General features: G+C 38.5%; 1 protein-coding gene across 1 annotated transcript in view; it reads right to left on the reverse strand.

Moving 5' to 3' along the window:
• The window catches only part of LOC129764427 (neuroligin-1-like), a 615,422-nt gene that overhangs the window by 245,846 nt on the left and 344,749 nt on the right, over positions 1 to 24,827 (reverse strand). The window contains exons 5-6 of the mRNA XM_055763494.1: positions 18,607 to 19,875; positions 18,418 to 18,540 (exon numbers count right to left, since the gene is read on the reverse strand). Of these exons, the coding sequence (XP_055619469.1) occupies positions 18,418 to 18,540; positions 18,607 to 18,924 (441 nt within the window). The 5' untranslated portion in view covers positions 18,925 to 19,875. The remainder of the gene's footprint in view (positions 1 to 18,417; positions 18,541 to 18,606; positions 19,876 to 24,827) is intronic.

Here is a 24,827-nt window from a genome sequence, read left to right on the forward strand (position 1 = left end):
TCTTGCCTTTGCGAGAACAATACACTAATGTTATATGTCGCAATCAATGCACGCATTGCACTGAGTATTCAACGAGAGACATCTTCCGTGCATCGCCATTCGATAAGCATTAAACGCGCATGTAACAGATGCACACAGTTGCAGCGATAAAAATGAAACATCGAAAAACACTTCATGTGAAATATTCGCTAGCGTTCGCAGCTCGAGGGAAAACATAAAACGCAAAACGAGCAGAATAATCGACCTTTGTTGTTTCGAGCACAGAAAGATTCTGAGAATTTTCACAGAGGAGATGAAATATATATACGCTAGCGACAATTTACTTACTATGCAAGTGTGGAGTTTACTTCGTAAATATTCTCTTTTCGCTATCCCCCTTTGTTGTTTCTATTCTATCGGCTGCATAAGTTGCCCGTTATTGACAGCTCTGTTCGGGAAAGCACACAAATGGACAGAACAAATCACGCCTAACTTTTCAATAGGACCTATCTGGTTTGATCGATTCTCTTTACTGACTTTCTCTTTCCATTATCACGGCCTGTCATACAGATTTTGCGCCAGTTTTGCCAAATAGTTTGATAAACGAGGATCCCTTCTACACTCATGATCATCGAACAGATTAGGGAATGATTCTCCCGCTGAGTTATTAGCGATAGAGAATGTCGATGAAGAGAATCGATCAAAACAGATAGGTCCTATTGAAAAGTTAAGCGTGAAATGTATGGGAAAATGGGAATGATTCCAATTTTCATCAATTTAAACCATATACAGACTATGGGATTGTAGTATATATCATATCAAACAAACTTAGAAAATTTCCGATTCGATTGGTATGCAAATCGTTAAAATCCGTTAGCAGCAAAAATAGCTAATAATGTTAACTTTATTTCATAAAAACGTGACCTGTTTTCTGATTTGACACCCTTAATGTAAGACGTAATCCTACGTCAAAATGAAGGATGCAAATTCCACTGATTTTTTACGGTGTCCACCCGCCTGCAACACGAGAGGCACATAAATGACTTCGGAGAAAATTAGACCTTACATCGAGGTGGAGTACGTTGGCAGTATGATGTCATATCCGAGAGAGGCTGCGAAACCAAGCGAAGCGAACAAAAAATGGGGGGTAAAAATTGTGAGAACGAAAAATGGACGTATAAAATCATTACAATATTTTACCTTTCATAAAAAAAACCATTAAAATGCCTTTTTACCTGGTGAGCCTGTCTGGGCGACGATGAGAAAAAATGCGGAGAACCGACAGTGGGAAAACACGAGCCAGGTTTCTCTTGTGATTTTGATCTAGATTGAAAACGTGGCAGGAACAGGGGATGAAACTGGGTGATGTTTTCCTTTGCATTCGGCTGAACATATGGAGAGGCTCTGAGGGGTTCTGAATTCCATTTATGGAATGTGATTACTTGTAATCGGTTCAATTATTTTTAGGATGATAAATATAGTTAATTTTCATGCAAACACTAGTACAAACTCGGCAAGTATTTTCCAATTTTCTTTCGCATTGTAACAACTTTATTGGTGTTACGGCCAACACCACAAATAATAAAACTATTCGTCCAGCACCCATCCCACGTGATTGATTGGCACACAGCAAAACCAAGCGCACTGACCTTACTTTTCCGTTCCGCCACAAAACAAGAAGTGAGTCGCACCAAAGTTCAATTTTGAAGTTTGCTGGTGCACAGTTTCGAAACTTGAGGGTATAAACTCTCAACTAGTTTTTTTTTTCTTTTGAGAGAGAAATAGCAGGAAAAAAGGTTTAATAGAGGAAGGTGATTTAAATTCTGTAACAGTATTTTTGCCCCCTTCTTCCACTTTTCGCTACTCTGTTGATTCCCTTTCTGCCGTGCTCGTGGAAAAATTTCTTTTCTTTACTCGAAATATTGTTGCAAAGAGAGCGAGTGTTTCCCGGGAATTAAAATAACTTTTTTGTTTGCTTGGCAGATTTTTTTTCCGTGGTAATAATAAGCCAATGAACCAGTTTTTGATGTAGTTCAGTTTCGGGTGGGATTTGAATTCCACTCTCTCGTATTATCAACTGAGCTTGTAAGAAAGCGCTACTACCGTTCCTGAGATTCAGTGATTTTAAAATGAAATTTACTGAAAATCACCAACTTTCTGTCGTTTTCTAATGTTTTACAAGTTTATTGAAATATGAAAAGTATTTATCTGTATTTTATTTCAAGTCGCAATTTATAACAAATACAAAATGTTTACCACATCGAAAAAACACCCTATGCCAAATATCAGCTCAATTGGACTTAAGGGGGAGAGTGGCGCAAAGCGGTCAAAGTTTGAGTTTTTTGAAAATCGAAAAATTACCCAAGCGGGGAGTAAAGAAAATATTTGCGCCACTCTTCCTTAAGTCCGATTGAGCTAATATTTGGCATACGGTGTTTTTTCGAGGTGGTGAACATTTTTTATGAGGTAACTTTTTGAAATTAGAGATGACCATTTTCATTGGCACCCTAATGTACAATTTACAAGAACGTGTATTTTTGGTGAAATCGAATTGCTCGAGCAACCGAAGCCTTAAGGTGAAGGTGGAAGCTAGCCATTGTAGTACGAGGGTCACTAGTTATATTTCGGGAATAGGAACAAAAACAAATAGTTAAGCTGCGAATATATTTTTATTGTTTTTCAAAGTACTCGCCACGATGATCGATACACTTTTGCATGCGCTTAAACCAATTTTCAAAGCATTTATTCCAATCGACACGAGCCTTTTTTTGAGCGATTGTCAAATTATGACAACCTTCACGAAACTCGTCGGACAGCGAACTACGACCACGATTTAATTCACTATACCAGCGATACAAAGTGGTTTTTGATGGAGCTTCATCGCCAAAAGTCAAATTAAGTTGATTGACGCACTCTTGTTGTGATAATCCACGTCGAAAGTCGTAAAAAATCATCGCACGAAAATGTTCACGATTCAGTTCCATTTTTTTGCCGAGACCAAACTTTCAACTAAATATAAAATAAACAAATAGCGTCCGTATGACAAAATGTTCTGAGTACGTACATCGTCAAAAATGTCAAAGTTTACGATGGAACCGTCAGATGAACTCACATGACATCAGTGTTGCCAATTCCCGAAATATAAATAGTGACCCTCGTAGTATAGGGAAACCCACGTGCAAAAATGGGGTAATATGGTTTGTGAGAGAAGAGCAAAGCACACGTGAATAGATCAATTCACTAATGGAACTGTGTTGCGCTTCATTGACACGAGTCTTTGAATACATTTGAAAAAAAATAACAGTTCAATACTAAAGTAAAATGTATGAACGATATGTTTCGATGAACAATTGCAAATATATATATTAAGTTACATGAGGATATCGAAGAGTTTTTAAAAACCGGTTTTGCCGGGAGTACAAGTTAGACTGATTTTATTATTATCAATTTTACATCATGAAGCCTAGCCATTTACCTAAAGCCCTTACGCTGCACATTCTATCCAGTACGTTGTCGCGTCATATATATATATATATATATATATATATATATATATATATATATATATATATATATATATATATATATATATATATATATATATATATATATATATATATATATAGAAGGTGCATTTGCATATAAAGTAAAATTCTGATTATACGCGAGCGTAACATGAGCAAATTTATAGCACATGCGAATTGAGGCTCTTTTTGTATTAACAAGTTCTTCCGCATTGTAACTCTGATGTTGATAATTCCTTAACATTTTCCTTCGTTGATCGTTTTGTCACATATTCACATCACATATTCACGTTGGAGAGCCTTACCCCTTCTATTCGTTGGCCGAGGTATTTTTATTGAATGTAATACTTTTCCGTTTACTGTTTTTGAAAGCATAGGGAGCCGTGGCTGTGTTCCGAGCTCTGCAATACAATTTTTTTACCCAATGTTTAAGTAGTTAAAACTTACATTATAGACCCAATAAACGTAAAAATAATAATTGTATGGATATCAACACAATTTTATTCTATTGATTTTCCTGATATGAAACGCTATGACTCAGGAATAACATTTTATTGTGGCTGTTACGATGATGTTGTCTGGCATCAGTGTCGAAAAATAACGAAAAATAACTTTCACCAATACAAACGAAACCATTGCCGAAAATTGAAAAATTAAAATTTATCTTTCAGAGCACTAGCTCGAGTTTTCCGACGTTTTCCAATATACAGTGCGACAGCAGATGAAAATTTAATACCTTGTGGGTAATTGATTAGAGTTTGGTTGATATTACTTGATGGGAAGTGTGCGAAAACGATCATTTTCGTCACACTGTTTCGCAAAATTATTGATTTTCGGGCGAAGGGTGATGGAGGGAGATGAATGAAATGAGTGCCACTATGGCAGCCAATTGTGGCTAGCTTCCACCTTCACCTTAATGAAACTTTGTCCTCCTATGGTGACAATTTCTACATTTCTCGTCGTCGATTACTTCCTCTGGGGGTACGTGAAGGACCGTTTCTATGTTAATAAGCCACAAAATTTGGAGGAACTTGAAGAAGAAATAACTCGGATTTTGAACAGCATCGAAGTCGTAATGTTAGAGTTGTGCATGAAGAATTTTGTTCACCGTTGAAAACGCATTATCGAAAAAACGGGTGGTCACATCGAAAATGCCCTAAAACAAGCTTTATTTTCGTTTTTTGAAAATAAAAATCATTCATTAAAATTTGTTGTGTGAGCGTTTAATCTGAAAGACCCTGTACATAATTTTTCTTTTCTGTATCGCTGAAAACTCAAGAAAAATGAGTGGTACTTGAAACGTATTGTATAAGCAATACTGCTATCAAAGTTTCCACCAGTGTTGCCACATGTACAGATTTATCTGGAATGGTACAGATTTTTTCCTTATTTTTGGTATAGATTCTTTAAATTACTCTGTAAGGGAATCACAGCTTCAGAAAACGAGCTTGTGCAGGAATGGTGGACTAAAATTGGATGCCTAAAAAGAATTGACGGTTCGCTCGCGTTCTCGGCGCTTCGATGCCTTGTTTGTAACGTACCCACTATGCCTCACTACTCGGCAACTGTCGAGTGAATTTCATCTGAACATAATGAGAACAAAAATAAGCTCCAAAATCAGCTAAGCAACGATACGATTACGTATTAGACATAGTTTTAGATTTCATTAAAGTATGAACTTTCGTCAAAGGCGTAAACTTTCTATCTTTCATAGTTTCTGGAATACATGTTTCACTCGTAATATTGTGTGTAGTTTCTCGTGTTTGACATGTTCTTGACGGGTTGCTAAATAAGAAAAAAGAAGAATATGTCAATTGCGATAATTTACGCATAAAAATGTTTTTTTTTCTTGAGAATAAAAAAAATTGTGTCCAAGATACGACCGCATTGTTGACGTAGAACTACGCTGTTATTTTATATAAGTCACTTGTTTATACATTCGGATATTATTCTATAATGCTGTGAAATTTTTGAAACAACTGCTTAGTAGAATAATCTTTGAAATGGTTTTCATTGTAGAATCAGTTGACGATAATTGATTGCCCTTGCCAAACAATACACTAGCTGATCGTATATCGCAATTTATTACATGTCAATGCATTGAAAATTTACCTCGAACGCTATTCCGGTGGCCTTTTTCGCAATTGACATAGACTCGGCTACAGTCGATTATATACATGTTACACCAGCACCATTATTCCACATATCATAACTACATCAATAAATCTTTGACATCGAATGGAAACAACAACAATGACAACACTTGCAAGTATCAAATATCATGCTACATGTTATTTAGTGTTGCCTCAAAGCAATCGCACCTCTAGGCATCGTTCGTACAACGTAAACCAAGCGCCAAACAAGCGTTCGCCATAGCATGCATACAGAACCATACATTGGTGGCTTGAAACTAACAGGAATAGAAATACTTCTCATCAATTTGCGCTTTTCTCAAAAGAAACGCTTTTGTTAATATTACTGGCCTCAAAAAAAGTTGCATTACTTTTTCATGCTCGAGAGAAGCGCAACTGTCACCCTTAGTGGAGGAATTTTTGCTACTGGTAAGCGAAACCTAATCACATACAACACTCCAGAACGACATTTACTTTCTGGATGACTAAACAAGCGAAATAAATTCTTTTTGTTAATATCAACAACCTCGAAAACAGTAGCAATGCTTCATTATGATCAATATTAGCGCAAATGCAATCCTAGTTGACCTAAACCTAAATAACTTATAACATTCCAGTAATACATTCAAGATGCTTGGTATTCCCCAAATATTTTTTGGAGCATAACCTTAACGCCTGCATCGCCATAACGTCAGTTTAATGCATTGATGCATTCTCAAAAGCACCAAAGAAGCCGTTTACATTTTCGACCGACGCGCCGAAATCGCCTATTTTGCTGTTGTTCGTTGCGGTGTCACACTCGCGAAGGCTCGGTTCAGTGCGAGCGCTTTTCACTGCATCAACATCGCGTGCATCATTAGAAGACGCTTGCCTCGAAATTTTATTGCCCCTGGCAATGCGTTCGTTTTTTGCAGGGCTCGAGCCTGTCTTCCTCTTCTTCTTGCTCATCACACACCACGTGAAGCGTCCAATTTATGACGCGGAAAGAAAAACACACGATACGAATAACGCGAAAAACGAACAGAAAAAGAAAACGATGATATCCAAGTTGGATTACCACTGGTGGGACCCAATCTTAGATCGAAGCGCAGCGAAAGCAAAGTGAACTGGATTGCTCAACAGTCCGATGCCGAACGAAAGTTTGCCTCAGCGAGATCCACTGTTTATACTCAATGCAAATATTCCCCTTCATTCTTCTACTTTTCCTTTGTTCACGGCGACTTCAAATCCTACGACTTCCCCTCCGTTGGTCGTCGATAAGTTGCTCGTTATTGACAGCTCTGTTCGGGAAAGCACACAAATGGACAGAACAAATGTATGGAAAAATTGAAACGCCCAAAGTTTTCATGAAATTTAACCATTTACAAACCAGGGGATTCTGATGTATAGCATATTAAACAAATCTTAGGGAATTTCCGATTCGTTTGATATGTAAATCGCTAAAATCCGTTCGCGGCAAAAATAGTTATTAACGTTAACTTTATTTCATAAAAACGTGACCTGTTTTCTGATTTGGCACCCTTAATGAAAGACGTAGTTCTACGTCAAAAATACGTCTTTGAGATGAATGAATATCAATTTTCAAAAACATTTTTATTCAGTGTAAAAATAAAAGTTTTTATCATTTTGGTAAGAAAAACCAAGAAACCAAAACCAAAACTTAACCAATTTTCTATATTCTATTATTTGACCAAAATTTCGTAGGTATTATAGTGTTAAAGTTATCAATTTTTGTAAAAAATAAAAAAAAATTAAAAATGGGGGGAGTCTTGTGAGAGGAAGGAACGAGTGCAGACGTGCTTTTCAGTTGCTCCGTTACATTGAGTTCTGTTTGTAAAGCATCTGTGGTGTGATGAAAGTTATGTTTCTAAGGCAGTCCGAAAAGCACACATATAAAATATATTCGTGAATATAAAAATTCAAAAGAACATGATAAATGAACAAATTAGTGCATTCGCGTTAATGTTTTTCAATAGTTTTGTTATTTCGGAAGCGTTATTTTTTCTTATCAAGAGTATCGAAGCCTTCGTCTGTGTGTGTTTGTAGTGCTGAGCGAATGTGCAGTCTCATCAGAGAATGAGAACCGGTTTTACGCCAGAATGCAACGATACGAAGCTAAGTTCCCTTTTCTTACATTCTCTCAAACTGTCCATTTCCCTCTGTATAATCTTTTGGCGCAATTAGCATCGAATGCAGTATCTCTTTTGTGCAGTGGAAATAGTTAACGTGCTCAGAGGGAGAGGGACGTGAGTGACATGATCGATTTTCTCTTCATCGAATCTCCTTTTCGATCGTAACTTGACTGCGAACACTTTCTCAGCTGTATTTGACAGTGTGGGCGAGTTGTTGGTGGAGGAAAGGATTGTTGAAGTGCTACTGTTCAATTCGATTATGTTGTAGCTTACGTTGTCGCAATGGTAACGCAGCTTGAATGCAGCACAGCATCCAGTGTTCTCTCTTGCGGGTCTTGTGTTTGCATGTACATGCAAATGTATCATATGTACATGCAGTCAAAGCATTTGCGTGGCAGTTTGGCCGATGTTGTGTTGAATTTTAGTTACGTCGTTCTTATGTTTGTTGTGAGTGCCATGATCAATCATTGTTCGACCATCATTCTTTTGGATTTGGGCGATTGGTACAAATTTGGTACAATCTGCTACAATCTGTTTAATCGGATATGTCAGCAAAAAATGGTGAATTGGATATCTGATAGTAGATAACGTAATTGTGTGCATAGATGTTAACCCATAGATACCCTCCATCATCGGGTGTTGACATAAAGACGAAAAAGTTCGATTTTTTTTGACGTAGGACTACGTCTAACCGGAAGATATAGGGGGTGAAATGGAAATCTAGGCACTGAACAAGTAGGAAAAAATGCAAGATTTGGAACGCTTATAACTCGAGCATTTCTCAATAGATCGCAATGGTTTTGGCATAAATTGATAGGAAATATATCTACGCATCTATCATAACGAATAACATTTCATTTTTCTTGAGATAAATAATTGAATAATTGTGAAATATCAAGCATTGTCAAAATGATCTATGTGCCCATTTTTGATTGGTCCTTTTTGTGCTCCTCAAATCGTACCGATCAAAACGGGCAACCAGAGCAGCAGCGAAATAGAATGAAGCACGATTGGAAAGGAAAAAGAAAAAAATGAACGAAATATTGGTCGCAGTCTCACACATGCGTAGTTCTCGAGCCAACCAGTCAGCTTAAAAATCCCCGCTCCGCTGCCGTAACGATCATTCTCATTCAAACCGTACACCACATCGGTTCGCATCATAACACATCAACAAACCAACCCAAGCACAGCCATGTCTGGACATGGTAAAGGAGGAAAAGTGAAGGGAAAGGCAAAATCCCGCTCGAACCGTGTTGATCTGGAGTTCTCCGCAAGGGTAGCTAGGCCGAGCGCGTTAGTACCAGTGCATCAGTCCACCTAGCCGGCGTTATATAGTTTCGGCCGCCGAAGTGATCGAGTTGGCTGGTAAAGCTGCTCGCGACGATAAGAAAACCCGAATTCAGAACAGAACACATTCGGTTCGGTGGACATCAAGACAACAGGCAGTTGCAGCGAGTGGCGAGTGGCAAACGCAATCGCAAAACGGCATCAGGTAGCAGTAGAAAAAAGTTTTTTCTTTATACAAACTGCTTTGGTGGCAAATCCAGAACAAGGCGGCATCGAGGGCGTTCGAAATGGTTTTTTTCAAAACCACGAGTACTAAGTTTTCTAAATTGGAACCATTCCATAAAACAAGGCGCTTTTCAGGGCCATTAAACCTTCCAAAAAAGAGTTTAGGAAATACAGTTCAATGCTTTCTAAAACATTATCCAAAATAATAATAAAACACAAATTGATTTTTTCATAATTTGTTTGCCAGGATCTGATGAGTATGTGAATTTGGCAGTTGTTCTGAGCTTATTGATAGTTGGGGACTTTCCTGATTATTCAATTTTCACCAATTCTTAAATTGTTTCCAGATTGAAAGTTGAAAGTCGACACTATACCACTGTCATCGCAAATGTTCAATTACAGGTTCAAATCGCCTCCAATGCGACACTGAGTGGCGCTTCGGCACGTCGCATTGAATGTAATTTACTGTACAACATGTCACAAAGCTGGATGGGACATGTTGTTGGAATTTTCCAACTGTGAAAGCTGTGGCGAGTGGCAACAAATCGCTAAACAGGAAGGTTTAGCCGAACAAGATGGGGATATCGAGTGATAACAAAACAATAAACTCTTTTGATTGAAGATAATTTTGTGATCCTGAAAAAGACCCTTTTTAGCCTGCATGTGAATCCAACGAGCGAACAAATCGTAATGAATGTATTTTTTTGCCATCGCTCCCTTTTAACGCTCATTCGTTCGTCTCGTTGGACTCGCCCCTCTGGCTGAGTCTGCCGATTTGTCTCTATCCTGTGAGTGTGTACCGCTAGAGTATAAAACAGGCGGACCCCAAAAAAATATCTTATTTTCTTTCAAACCATAAACCCGTGTGGTTGTACGGCATCGGCATCGTGGACGTAACAAAGGAGGACAAGTTAAGGGAAAGGCAAAGTCTCACTCGAACCGTGCAGGTCTCCAGTTCCCTGTTGGTCGCATTCACTGATTACTCCGCAAGGGTAACTAGGCCGAACGGATTGGTGCCGGAGCACCAGTATACCTAACAGCGATTATAGAGCTTCGGCCGTCGGAGTGCTCGAGTTGGCTTGCAAAGCTGCTCACGACAATCAGAAAACCCGCATCAAGAACAGAGCAGCTTCAGTTCGGCGCTCATCAACGCAACAATTAGTTTCAGTGAGTGGCAAAGTGTTTCTCCGGCACGTCGCATTAAATGTAATTTACTGAACAACATGTCACAAGCTGGATGGGAAGAAATGTTCCAACTGTGAAAGCTGTGGCGAGTGGCAAACGCAATAGCTAAACAGTAAGGTTCAACCTAACAAGATGGGAATATCGAGTGATAACAAAAACACAACACCAAAGGTTCTTTTCAGAACCATCAACATGTTCATGAAGAGTAAACAGTAAACTAATCCATTTTTCAGGTAGATAGGCAGGAGAAGAAAATAAAACAATATATTTAAAATATATATTTAACAAAAGCTGTCCCCTTTGTATAGTCCTACGTCACTCCGGTTATGTCCCCGACATTACCCACCCGTCTTTTTTTGTAGAATTGAGAAGATCGCGATCCTATGAGTCAATCGTATGTTGTTAATTCGTTTAATAGTAAGAATATTTTCCTGTTATCTTCTCAGGTAATTCATGATGCCTCGTGTTGTATATCTAAAAATTAGAAAGCTCGCGACCTGATGAATTACGAAATATATCTTTAGTTAATTTCATAGCAGAGATATTTCTCAGTTACTTTCTAAGGGATTATTTATGCGTTGTCGGTTGCTCGGTGCTATTTGAACGTCAAACGGGCAAATGTCAAATTTCTTTTAGTAGCCGAGTGATTAACAGCCTACGAGTGGCCCTTGAGATAAACCATGGATAGCCTCTGTAGAATATATAGATTTCTCTCGGTTATATTCTCAGGTTTCCCAAAGATGACGCGGAGAGTTATGTCGATGAAAGGTTGCCTAGAGATAATTCGTAGAGTTATTTTAATGAAAAGTACGTACGATAAATAATAGGAAACAAAGATTTCTCTCGCTTAACTACTCAGGTTTCCCAGGGATAGCTCTCCAGCGTCGCGATTGGATTTGGATGAAGAGTACACGCGATAAATAATAAAATATATAGTCGGTCTAATTCATATTACAGGGTTTCCTTTTCAGGATACCTAAATACAATTTCTGCCGCGTGTCGTAACACAAGGTTCTAGGGTTTTCGATTCGTCGAGTGGTCGATAGTTCGCCTTTACATAATCACATCACTTACCACAGTGAATCCTGATTTTTACCTCTCCCTACTAACAACTATCCCTTCCTTGATAAACGCTAGGGAACCACGCTATAGACCATTCTGGCTTTCGGACTGCGAATATCATACTAACATTCCTTACCTTCCCCTGGTGACTGTAAGGACGTGGCCGGCGTCGTTATTGATTTAAAGCTCGAATCACCGAAAATTGCACAACGAGAATGATTTGCTAGTCCCAAGCGTCATTCTGTGTGTTCTTTGTGCAATTTGGTTGGTTCAGGTCAATCACGGAGAGCAACTACGAATTGTACAGTCTACCCAAGCTCAAGCTCAAGCTCAAGCTCAATATAAAAAAAAATTTAAAAACGTTCTAATTTTTTTTATATTTTAAGTAACCGAAATTGCTCAAATGATCGATGTCTTTACACCCACAACGTTGCACTGCTATCTGAGATGGTGCTGCCACCTGCTAAGACGAGTTGGCATGAAATTCGTCAAATGTAGATATTGAGTTAGAAAGTGAATATCATACACTGCGTTTAACAACTATAGAACCACTCTTTTTTTCTGAGTTTCCAAACATATGTAAGAAGTTGGTTTATTGAAGTATATAGTGTAGGATATAACAACTGTCTTCATTTAAAAGACTGACCATTTGAACTTTATCGTTGTGTTCAGGCGCGAAACATTCAAAAAACAAAAATACCAATGTTTCATAACTACAGAACCAGATGGAAAAACTCTCGCTCCTTTACAAAATAAACGTCAATTTCACATGAATTACAATAAGTTTCTAATTCATGGTTCATTTTTATTTCTCAGTCAGTTCAAATAACCCATTCGGGGTGGTCTTGATCAAGCTGCGCCATGTTGTAGTGTGTATCTCGTTCTACGCAGAGGATACTGCTCGTTTAAGATCTTAAAATCACTCATACTGCTTGTAAGCTGCATCTACTATTCGTACGAACACTCCTCATAAGTTCTTGATAGGTTTTTGATCCGGTAAATAAACTGACCAGTCCAGAATCTGAAGTCCCTATTCAATAAACCATGCCTTGACTTTCCGGATGTTATGAATTGATGCCAAACTGACCAGTTATCACGGTGTTTTCGATGCAAAATCAGAAGTAAATGATTTTGAAATACTTCATTTCACTTCTGACTGTACATTGGTGTTGATGAAAAACTATCTGAACCAAGCCGTTTTGAAAATATTTTCCTCAAACCATCAAACTGCCGGCTACAAAGTTACGAGTTGAAAAATTACATGATACTTTCCGTGAGTCCTTCCAGCATTAAAAAATCTATTCAAGTTGTTTTTCTTCTTATCACAGAAATTCTCTTGTAATAGTGAAACCTATGGCATTAGTTTCCACATTGGTCCGCAGCTTTAGAGATGAGATGTTTATGGTTTGGGGAGAATTTTCTCAAAAAGACCTGGTTCAGGTAGCTTACCATCAACACGAATGAACAGTCAGGAGTACAAAGAAGTATTTGAGAATCATTTACTGCTGTTTTTACATCAAAAACAATGTTATAATTGGGTAATTTGGCAGTATGAGTGATTCGGAGAGCTAAAACGAGCAGTATCCTCTGCGTAGAACGAGATACACACTACAACATGGCGCAGCTTGATCAAAGCCACCCCGAATGGGTTATTTGAACTGACTGAGAACTAAAAATGACTCATAAATTAAATAGAAACTTATTGTAATTCATGTGAAATTGACGTTAATTTTGTAAAGGAGTGAGAGTTTTTCCATCTGGTTCTACCCTTAGAAAAATCCTCGGTCGAAAACTACTAAATACATTTGGTAATGCAAAATTAGTAGAATGTACAAATTTTTTGTACATATTGTCAACAAACCCGCATTCCTACCAGAGATTAGTATATTTTACTCGATAACATTAGTAAGCTTGGATATTGTCATATCTGAAAATTGGTGAGAAAAGCGCGTATTAACCATTTTCATTGTTCCCATAAGGCAATACGGAGGTATAATAAGGATATAATTCTGATACGTGAATTTTCGGCGAGAAAATGTAGCCGATATTGGGCTTCCGAATCATGGTTCTGCTTGACATATGTGTTTATTAGTACGGTCGAAAATGACTATAGATTGGTAGTATTTACCAAAAAATTCGTTATATTTACTAATTATTTCTCTCAGTGTATAGTTATGAAACACTGGAATTTTAGTTTTTTGAATGTTTCGCGCCTGAACAACAATAAAGTTCAAATGGTTCAAATGAAGACAGTTGTTATATCCTACACTATATACTTCAATTCAACCGACTTCTTACATATGTCTGGAAAATCAGAAAAAATGAGTTGTTCTATAGTTGTGAAACGCAGTGTATTTTGTAGTAAATAACGAGTATTTATTTTATGCTAATAAAATAGATTTTTCTCTACAATGAATATTTTAGATGGTACATGTGTGGTATGCACTTACTGCATAAATAATATTACAAAAACATTATGGTTAAAGTACATGTCACACTGCATGTAGTCGATAAACGGCAGTCGACCGCATCAGCGACACCCCATTTGACAGGGCACGGAGAGTGCCGCCATCATCGACCTTCCTTCAGTTCATCGGCTTCGACGAAGTAAGAAGTGTTTTGGTACAATGACTTTCGAGAAGTTTTGGAGAATTTTGAGCCCCGCTGTCAGCTGATTCTGCGTGTGTACGATATTGCGGCGCACAATTCACATGGCTTAGTCGAATCGATCCAGACAAGCTACCATGTGAATGATATTTTAAATTAATGTAAAGATTTAGTTAAATAGCGAAAATTTGATATTTGTGGTAAATATAGAAAGTGTGCACATGAAATGCAAAATCATTCGCCTCCGTCACTTTGCCGTGAGAAAGTAGCTTTTGATTTAGATTCTCCCGAAAGAGAGATAAAAGTGGAGCAGAGAAAGAAAACGGTGCGATAATAGTGGAGTGCTGGGAGATTGTATGTGTAACAGCGAGCGAGATTATCGTAGTGAGAGTAGTGCATCTATGGCCGTGAGGGGAATTTTAATGAGAGTGAGCGGTGGAATGGAGGTTGTAAGTGGAAATGCAGTAAAGCGAATGTAACGTCCTCGTTCACTATGGATATTTTTCTTCTTGCTTTTTTTATACTTTTGTGTTGTGTTTGTTCTATCCGTTCATACATTAGCATCTTATCACTAAACTGCGCTGCTCACTGAAAGCGGCGTCCTCGTGTCAAGCCAAGCAAATGCATTTAGGGTTGCTAATGGTTTATCCGACAAATATTGACAGTTTCGCCTCTCACAAGAAGTTTTAATGATTTCCCTTATTAGATAGCCCTGTAATTCTTTCTGAGATTGCTTTGTACTTAGCTTAGAATATCTGAAGGTGGTTCAAATTCGAAAACATCGGGTCCTTACTTTGCTGTATTGTGTTATTGTTATCTTATTTTAATTTACGTATATATCTCTGTTCGTAGATCACATTATGATTTTTTGACGTAGAACTACGTCTTTCTTTAAGGGTGTCAAATCAGAAAACAGGTCACGTTTTTATGAAATAAAGTTAACATTAATAACTATTTTTGCCGCGAAAGGATTTTGGCGATTTGCATACTAAACGAATCGGAAATTCCGTAAGATTTGTTTAATATGCTATACATTAGAATCCCCTGGTTTGTAAATGGTTAAAAATCATGAAAACTTTTAGCGTTTTCATTTTCCCATACATTTGTGTGCTTTCCCGAACAGAGCAGTCAGTAACGAGCAACCTATCGACGACCAACGGAGGGGAAGTCGTAGGATTTCAAGTCTTCGTGAACAAAGAAAAAGTAGAAGAATGAAGAAGAGTTTTTGCTTAGAGTATAAACAATGGATCTCGCTGAGGCAAACTTTCATTCGGCATCGGACTGTTGAGCAATCCAGGTCACTTTGCTTTCGCTGCGCTTCGATCTAAGATTGGACCCCACCAGTGGTAATCCAACTTGGATATCGTCGTGTGGTTTTTCAGTTCGTTTTTGGCGTTATTCGTATCGTGTGTTTTTCTTTCCGCGTCATAAATTGGACACTTCGCGTAGTGTGCGATGAGCAAGAAGAAGAGGAAGGCAGGCTCGAGCCCTGCAAAAAACGAACGCCATTGCCAGGGGCAATAAAATTTCGAGGTAAGCGTCATCTAATGATGCACGCGATGTTGGTGCAGTGAATAGCGCTCGCACTGAACGAGCCTTCGCGAGTGTGACGCCGCATCGAACAACAGCGAAGTAGGCGATTTCGGCGCGTCGGTCGAACATGTAAACGCCGTTACCCAGGCAGCAACCAAATCAAGCTCTCCCCGCTGGTGGTGAAGGCGGTCGCTCTTGATAAACTCATCAGCGAATTCGCATCGAAGGGTGTTACAGAAGGGTACAAGCTGTGTGGCATAATTCAGTCTTTTTCCAAACAGTTAACATTGTTTGTTTTCCGTCATCATAAGGGCTTCGTTGCCTCTGAGGATGCATCAATGCATTAAACTGACATGGCGAAGCAGACGTTAAGATTGTGCGCCAAAGCGTTATAGAACGATATCCGAAGATATAAACAAGCGACTTATATAAAATAACAGCGTAGTTCTACGTTTACAATGCGGTCGTATCTTGGACACAACCTCCTGTAATTTTTTTTCAGATGTTTTCATTTTGAATAAGATTAAATAATGCAAACTTTGTTATTCATATTCAAGTTTCTGTTTTTGTATTCCAGTTTTCAGAATCCAAACTTCCTTAACAGTGTTTCTGTTGGAGACACTGTAAAATTGTAATTATTGTATTATTTGTATTATTATTATCTGTAGGATATAACATGTTAAATTGCTTTTATTCCTCAATTTCTCAATTTCAAATTAATTAATCCTATAATTATTTGATTCTTTGATATTATTCCGCCGTCGTGATTGTTTGATGGTTAACGAAATATAACATCGGTTGATTTTAGAGCAGCTCTCTTGGTTACCTTCTCAGGTTTCCCAAAGATAACCCTCTGTCGCCGCGATTTGGATTAAATAAAATTACGCGCATTAAATAATTGAATATCGAACCGAGATGGTTGGTTTTGAGGAATTTTCTCGGTTACTTCCTCAGTTTCCGCAAAGATTTGAAGTTCGAAATAGCCGCTGATCTTCTCAGGTTGACCAGAGATAATCTCAGCCACTGTGTTTAAATAATTTTAAAACATAATACGAGTAATGAATCACAAAATATAGGTTTTAAAATAATCTCGTCGTCGCGATTGAGTAACATTTTGAAAGATAACACAAGTGACGAAAACCGAAATACATAGTCAGTTTTAGCGAGTTTAAAAGAATTTTCTCGTTGATCTTCTCAGGTTAAGACTATATCGTCGATTAGAGAAATACTAAAAGGGTTTCTTAGCGACCTTCTCAGGTTGAAAAAAATACCCTTGGTCTTCGCGATTGAATAAAAATATATAGATCGAGAGTTTTTAATGGAGTTTTTTATGACCTTCTCAGGTCAAGAAAAATATCTATGTACTACGCACGACGAATAACGAAATGCATGACCGGTCCGATAAGAATGTATATTTTCTTCAAATCTCATTTCGCCGAATAGTTGAGAGTTCACGAATCACATCACTTACCACAGTGAATCCTAATTTTTCTTAACCATTCCCACTAACAACTATCCCTCCCATGATAAACGCTAGGGAACCACGCTATAGAGGCGACCCTTCTGGCCTTCCGGCGAGTTGATTCTTGGCTTGACGTGGAACTCCAAAGTACAGATTTTTGGAAGAAAAAGTACATATGAAAAAGATGTTTATCCCTTCTGGTACAGAAGAAAGGGAGGCAACACTCTGTTTGCATGTCTCTAACTGAATGTCCCCACTGAATCGAGAAGTAGTAAGTCTTTTTGTTTCACGAGCATTTTGAAAGTCATCTATAGAATGGTCGAAATTGAAAAAAAAAAACATATTTTCAATACACTGGCGCAGTCTTAGCCTAAATATGGATTGAAATGCATTCTACGGCAATTCACGGAAGGAGCTAATTCACTAGATATCAACAGCTTAGAATAAAATATAGGAAAATATTTAAGTTTTGGTACCATATTTTTCTACAAAAATCTTTAAATATTTCAGTTTAGCTATACACCGGGTTTTTATAAGCAGTAAACTATTGGCTAATGAAATGTGAAAAGTTCCCCTCACATGTAGCAATCAAACTTGATTACTGGTTTAAAAATCAATGGTGGGATAGTTATGCCTAGAATATAATCATGGGACGATTCATCTTAATGTTGTTTTCCGAAATACTCGGAACAAACAATAAGTTTTGATTTGTGTTTTTCCAAAAGCATGCATAATCTTTCGGAATAAAAACGTCGTTTTATGAAGAATATAGTTATTCGCAACACATTTGCAGAATATGAATCTCATTGTTATTAGGCATTCGCTAACAAGGCTAAACTTTGTTTGAAAATTGATTCGTTCTTCAAAACCAGAAATGAGTACATAAGCCCTGCCTGAATCATGACATAAAATTCTTGTACTCATACCGATTTAATTATTACGGATCTACAAAAAAAAATATGGTGGACGGTTATGCCTAGAATATCAACATGGGACATTGAGCTTGATGCTGTTTTTTTAAAAACTAGGAACAAACAATGACTTTTTTTATGTTTTCCGGAAGATTAAGCATAAAATCATCTATTTATGAAGAAAAGTGAAAATTGTCAAAAAGTAAAACGGGACAACTATGCGTATAATAGCAGTATAGCTGTAAAAAAACACTTATTATTTTCTATGAACTGTAAACATTCTCATTTCGTCTTCTTTTGCCGAAAAATTTATATTCCGTCACGTTTCCATTGTTTCTACTCTCGGCTACATATCATCAAAGAATAATCGGCTCCTACCTGTGGACAAACCGGTCCAAATGTATCCGCTAGCTTGGTCCCCTTCCACGGATCAACCTTTTTTGGGGGTTCAAAGCGCAGACTCCCGACTGGAGGTGCTGCGTAGGGTACTGCCTTGAACACCTGTCGTCGTTGAAGAACAAAGTACAGATTAATAAAAAAAAAGGTTCAATTGAATTATACCCTCACCTCAACCGGTTCCAGGTACTTAGAGTTCAGCTCCAAAATTACCCCCCGTATCGCACCGGATTTTGTTTCCACTATCCGCGAGCTGTATCGTGGTCCGGCACCTGCCGGAACTATTAATCCTGCGAGAACGATTATTGCTAGCGCGAGGTATAATCCCCGATACGTACGACGACTCCGGTACAGACCCGCTGCTGGCGCTGTTGATACTTCCGCAACTAACTCCCTGTCCGCCAGGAAGGGTCGACGATTCTGATTCTGCTGTTGGTGGTGATGGTGGTAGTGGTCGTTAGTGATTATTGGCCCATCGTGGGCCTGCATTGTACAGTGAGTGGAGATGGTTGGGGAACATTACCGGTCCCCGACATGAGGATCGGCCATTACACTCTGGAAGCCAACCGCGACTTCACAAAGCACACTTTTTTTGGTTGTTTCTTCTGCTGATCCGACGGGTTTTTTAGCACCCACGATCCGCTCGATTGGATCGGACCTAACAATGGCACGTGACTAATTCGGACATATCGATTTCGGTACCATGCAATGCTGATTGCTCACAAATTCTCGTTCTCGGTTTCCTATAACTGTTGAGATAATAAAAAAATATAAACCACTCCGGACAGTTTAGCTACCGAATCTAATTTTTCCCGTTAGTGCACTCTCAATCCACCGCTACTGCTTGTTATCACACAATGGAATCGGAAAAAATAGAGTCCCCGCGCACACATGGGCTTCGCGCTTCAATTATTTTGTAAATCCGTTCCAGAATTTAAAATTGGTCCATCCGAGAAGAGAAATGAACTATGCTCACCACAAAAAAAAATCCTCTAGTTGCTATCACTCGACAACCGCTACTTTTTTTTCCACTCCACTATAAATCGATGTTGATTTTACAATGAGTGCATATTTTCGAGAGCTTTACACGACAAATACACAAACTCACACACACACGCACATCTGGGCTCACCAAAACCGTTGTTTTATCGTTTTTCGACTCACCGCTTGTCCCAACAACGCGAATTTCACTTCAAACTTGCATAAATTCAACGCTTTTTGCGTCCACTCGTGGAAAGGGGGGACGGGAGCGGCGTTGGCGGGCGGTAACGAAAAAGAGGCGGTTCGGCCAAAAGTTTGTCGCAACCGTACCGTGCGGGAGCGTTACGGGGAGCAGGGATGAAATTATGACGGTGTTGTCACATGTGTGGCATTCTTGGTCTCCCCAGCGACGAGGACGACCGGTTCCAATTCCGGTTCCAGCGTGTTGTTTATGAATCACTGCGAAAGAGAGGAGAAATAATGGAACAGTCAGTGCTGCTGGAGGCAAAAATATCGTTAGATCCCTTTATTGAATGCCTACAGTATTTTTTTTTGGGAATGTAAAGCGGATGTAAGGAAGTGTAACAGAATGGGGGTGGGGTAAGGGAATGGTAACCGAATGCCGAAAAGTTCGACTCGGCTCGTTGCTGTTGAGTAATGGGTCGAAATGGTAAAGTTGCTGAAAGTGCAGTTTATTTTAGAGCGACAGAACACTTCTAACCCGAAAAAAATGCTTTGGTCCTTTATGGGGACTTTGCAGTGAACCGAGCCGCCGACCCGAAGTTTCATAAAAAATAAACAAGCGTTGGTGAGCATTGCCCTATGGTTGAAAATTAGTTGACAGTCAGTAGAGAATCAAAATCTTTAAAAAAGCGCTTTAAATTCGCCAGCCTTACAGTTGCTTCGAGGAAGGCAAGAATACCAAAACTGCAACTGAACAAATTTTGCCACAATAATCCGCATAAGTTCAGTCGGAAAACTTTGCCCTTTTGCGGGGTGCTTTATGGTTGTACGAGAGAACAGCCAAAGTATTTCGTGCAGTCTATAGTCACAGTATTAGTCACGTCCTACGACGAGAGTTCGGTAATCAGCCACGAGTTACAGTGTCAGGAACTCATTTAAAATGTGCTGGGGATCGAGTTTCTAGCGTGAATTTATTTAGTCCTGAAAGTTTTTCATGAGAAAATCGGGTGTCATCTTGAGCCAGCTGTTTAACACTGACTCGGCATTGTAGCTCCTGATTTCTACATAAATATTACAAATTTTGCAGTGATTCTACAGTTCGAAGCATGCAGTTTATCACGTTTGACACAGGATAACACTTCCAATCTTATATATAGAAAAACCCCAAAATTTTCCAACGCAAAGAATTCTACACAATAGTGTTAGTAGCTTGGAATATATGGGCTCACCATTGTTGAGTCAATATGTGAATTGAATGAACAATCTTGTGTCGAATGAGTAATTCCAAATGAACTCGTTCTAAAAATGCAGATTTTTAAAACATGTATTTTTGATTCGAATAAAAGTTTGTATTCCGTTTGGGTGTGAGGAAATATGAGTTTGCCAAAGCAATTGGGAATATTTTGACTCAAGTGTTACTTTTCAATAGGGTGTATCGGTTTTAGCAGGAGAAATCTTTGATCATTTATTTCTCGAAAACTATGAGTCGTACAGAAACAGAAACAGCTAGAAACAGCTTTCAGTTTACTTCTTCATCAGTAAGCAGTAGATAAGCTTGAAGTTCGCAATAGTTCGAAATAATGGACGCAGTGTTTCACACCCAACAATGGATAAAAACAGTTATAGAGTATTGATGTCAAAACGTGAAAAAAAATATACACTGAGAAAAGAAATAAGTACTCTTTTCTTATTTACGAAGAAATTTGTGTTGCAATATCTAAAATATGTATTTTTTGATTTTTTTTATTTTCTCACTAGCTGACCCGGCAATCTTCGTCCCGCCTAAAATGTGGTTTATTGTTATCAATACCTTCAAACATTCACGTTTTCTTACTTTTTTCATGAGTCCAATCGCAGAACTGTTCATTTATTGATCTTCTAATCGACCCCGTTGAATTTACCTTTGACTAGAAAATTCCTCGTATTTCTAGGGGAGAGGAGTGTCGAACCACCATAGAAACATTTTTTGCATCCTAAAAGCTCCACATGCAAAATTTGGTTTCGTTTGCTTGATTAGTTCTCGAGTTATGCAGAAATTTGTGTTTCATTTGCATGGGAGACCCCCTTAGAGAGGGTGGAGGAGTGTCAAATCACCTTAGAATTGTATTTTTCTCATAAAAACTCCACATGCCAAATTTAGTTTCGTTTGCTTGATTAGTTCTTGAATTATGCGGAAATGTATGCTTCATTTGTATGGCAGTCCCCTCCCCCCTCAGAGCGACGGGAAGAGTGTCTATTTGCTATAGAAACGTTTTGTATCCCCTAAAACCATCGCATGCCAAATTTGGTATTTTCTTGATTAGTTTTCGAGATATGCAAAAATTTGTTTTACATTTGTATAGCAGATCCCCCTTACAGAGGGGGTGGAGTATCTAACCACCGTAAAAACATTTATTGCACCTTAAAACCTTCACATGCCAAATTTGGTTTCATTTGCTTTATTAATTCTCGAGTAATGCAGAAATTTGTTTTTCATTTGTATGGCAGCCCCCCCTTGGAGAGGAGGGAGGAGTATCTAACCACTGTAAAAACATTTATTGCACCCTAAAACCTTCACATGCCAATTTTGGTTTCGTTTGCTTTAACAATTTCCGAATAATGTAGAAATTTGTGTTTCATTTGTATGGCAGCCCCCATTTGTATGGGAAGACCGGGAAGTGACAGCCAATTGGATGGCTGCAAAACTTATACAGGCGAAAAAATTTATTATGCCGAGTATTAAAATTACTCAACAGCTGCTAAGCCTTGGTAAGAAAGACTTAATCACATTCACTGGTCTTGTAACAGAACACTGCCCGAGTAAATGCCATCTTAAGAACATAAGTTTAGCACAAGATAATATTTGTCGCTTTTGTAATGCCGAAAGCGAAACCTCGGAACATTTGCTCTGTAACTGCGGAGCTCTAAATAGACGCAGACTTCAATACCTTGATAAAGTTATTCTGGAGCCCAAGGAAATTTGGTCTGCGTCGCCAATCAGCATTATAAATTTTATCAAACAGATTATTCCTGATTGGCACCTATCACGCTATAGCTTTCAGTCTACCCCTTCATCAATAAGTAGTAGATAAGCTCGAAGTGTAGTATAAAAAAGGGGTATACCACAATAGTTCAAAATAATGGACGCAGTGGTTCACACACAACAGGGGGAAAAAAATGGCAGCCTCCCCTTAGAGAGGGGGGTGGAGTAGTTATAGAAACAGTTATCGCACCCTAAAACCTCTATATGCCTAATTTGGTTTCATTTGCTTGATTAATTCTTAAGTAATGCAGAAATTTGTGTTCCATTTATATGGCAGCCATCCCCTAAGGAGGGAGGGAGGAGTATCTAACCACCGTAAAAACATTTATTGTACCCTAAAACCTTCACATACCAAATTTAGTTTCGTTTGCTTGATTAATTTTCGAGTAATGCAGAAATTTGTTTTTCATTTGTATGGCAGTAATGGCTCCGATTTTTCAGACAGGACCAGCAATACTAAAAACATGTACATTTGCTCGCTTCACTTCAGTCCAGATTGTTTCGTGCATTAGTGGCCCAATTCTATGTTCTAATAAGTTTACCGCAAAGTCATTGGAATAGCTTTGCTTTGCACACAGACTCTCACAACTTTTTTTTTCTTTTTTTTTATTCAATGTTTCTTTTTAAGTCCAAATGTCTCTATGTCTCAAACTTCTACTCTTTCTCTGCGATCAATATGCTCTTTCAATTTGGACTCTCTACTTTCTACTTTCTACTCTCTACTCTCTACTCTCCCTACTCTCTACTCTCTCTACTCTCTACTCTCTACTCTCTACTCTCTCTCTACTCTTTAGTCTCCCTACTCTCTACTCTCTCTACTCTCCCTACTCTCCCTACTCTCCCTACTCTCTACTCTACCTACTCTCCCTACTCTCCCTACTCTTTACTCTCTCTACTCTCCCTACTCTCCCTACTCTCTACTTTTCCTACTCTCCTCTCTCTCTACTCTGTACTCTCTACTCTCTTTACTCTCTACTCTCTACTCTCTCTACTCTCTTTACTCTCTACTCTCTTTACTCTCTACTCTCTCTACTATCTACTCTTTACTCTCTTTACACTCTACTCTTTCTACTCTCTCTACTCTCTTTACTCTCTACTCTCTCTACTATCTACTCTTTACTCTCTTTACACTCTACTCTTTCTACTCTCTCTACTCTCTACTCGCTACTCTAAAAAAACGCACACACATACACATACACGCACATGCACGCACAAACGAACACATGCACAAACGCGCACAGTCTCACACACAAAAAAAACACATCGCAGCTGCTGACTGCTCACTCTCTCACACTGTTTTTGTTTACATCAACCAACCAACTAACCAAAACACACACACCCGCCCACGCACACGCACACACACACGCACGCGCACACTCTTTCACACTAAAAAACACATCGCAGCTGCTCACTGCTCACTCTCCCACTCTGTGTTTACGTCAAGAATACGACCATTTACGATCGTTAAGACTGTTCACGACGACCGCGCTTTATTTTTTAGCGATTTTATTTATAGTAATATTCATTTATAGTAAGATATCGATGTCTTGGAAGAACAATATCGTCGAAAACTTATACCAACAGGTAAATTTAAACAAATCCATACAATTAATACACAAAACAGTTTATGTTTAGCTGTTCCTACTATCAGAAAGGCCAACGAATCCCATGCCTCGGGAAATCAAAATCGGACGGCTCGCTGAAAGGTCTTGATTGACATCAAGCATGAGTTGAATCCAGTAAAAGCATCCGTAAAATCCACGGAATCGATCCAGCTTTCTAATGGGACTGAACAAGACTATCCCGAGAGGGATATTCCATCAAAAGAAATCGGGAGCAGCATCGTCAACATCTCTAATGAAAAACATAGCGATTCGGCCGGTTCTGATGGCTTAATTCAAGCACTGCGGCAGGAGATATCGAAGAGCTACAGAGAGCTTCAGGAAGTTAAAACCCGAATTACCAAACCACAATTTAATCTATGATTCTAAATAGATTATCTTTACACTGCAATGAATAAATATATACATTAGGCTAAAATACAATAGATATAAACTTATTTAGACAAATTTATTATACCGCTCCATGATACTTGCAAAGCTAACACGTCACAGGCTCACTACTATTGATGCACTAGTAGGTATTACTTGCGTCATTTTTATTAGTGGTATTTAGTTGAGATTTCCATGCAAAATAACACGCCTTG

This window comes from Toxorhynchites rutilus, chromosome 2 (genome assembly GCF_029784135.1).
Source record: "Toxorhynchites rutilus septentrionalis strain SRP chromosome 2, ASM2978413v1, whole genome shotgun sequence".
Lineage (NCBI taxonomy): Eukaryota > Metazoa > Arthropoda > Insecta > Diptera > Culicidae > Toxorhynchites > Toxorhynchites rutilus.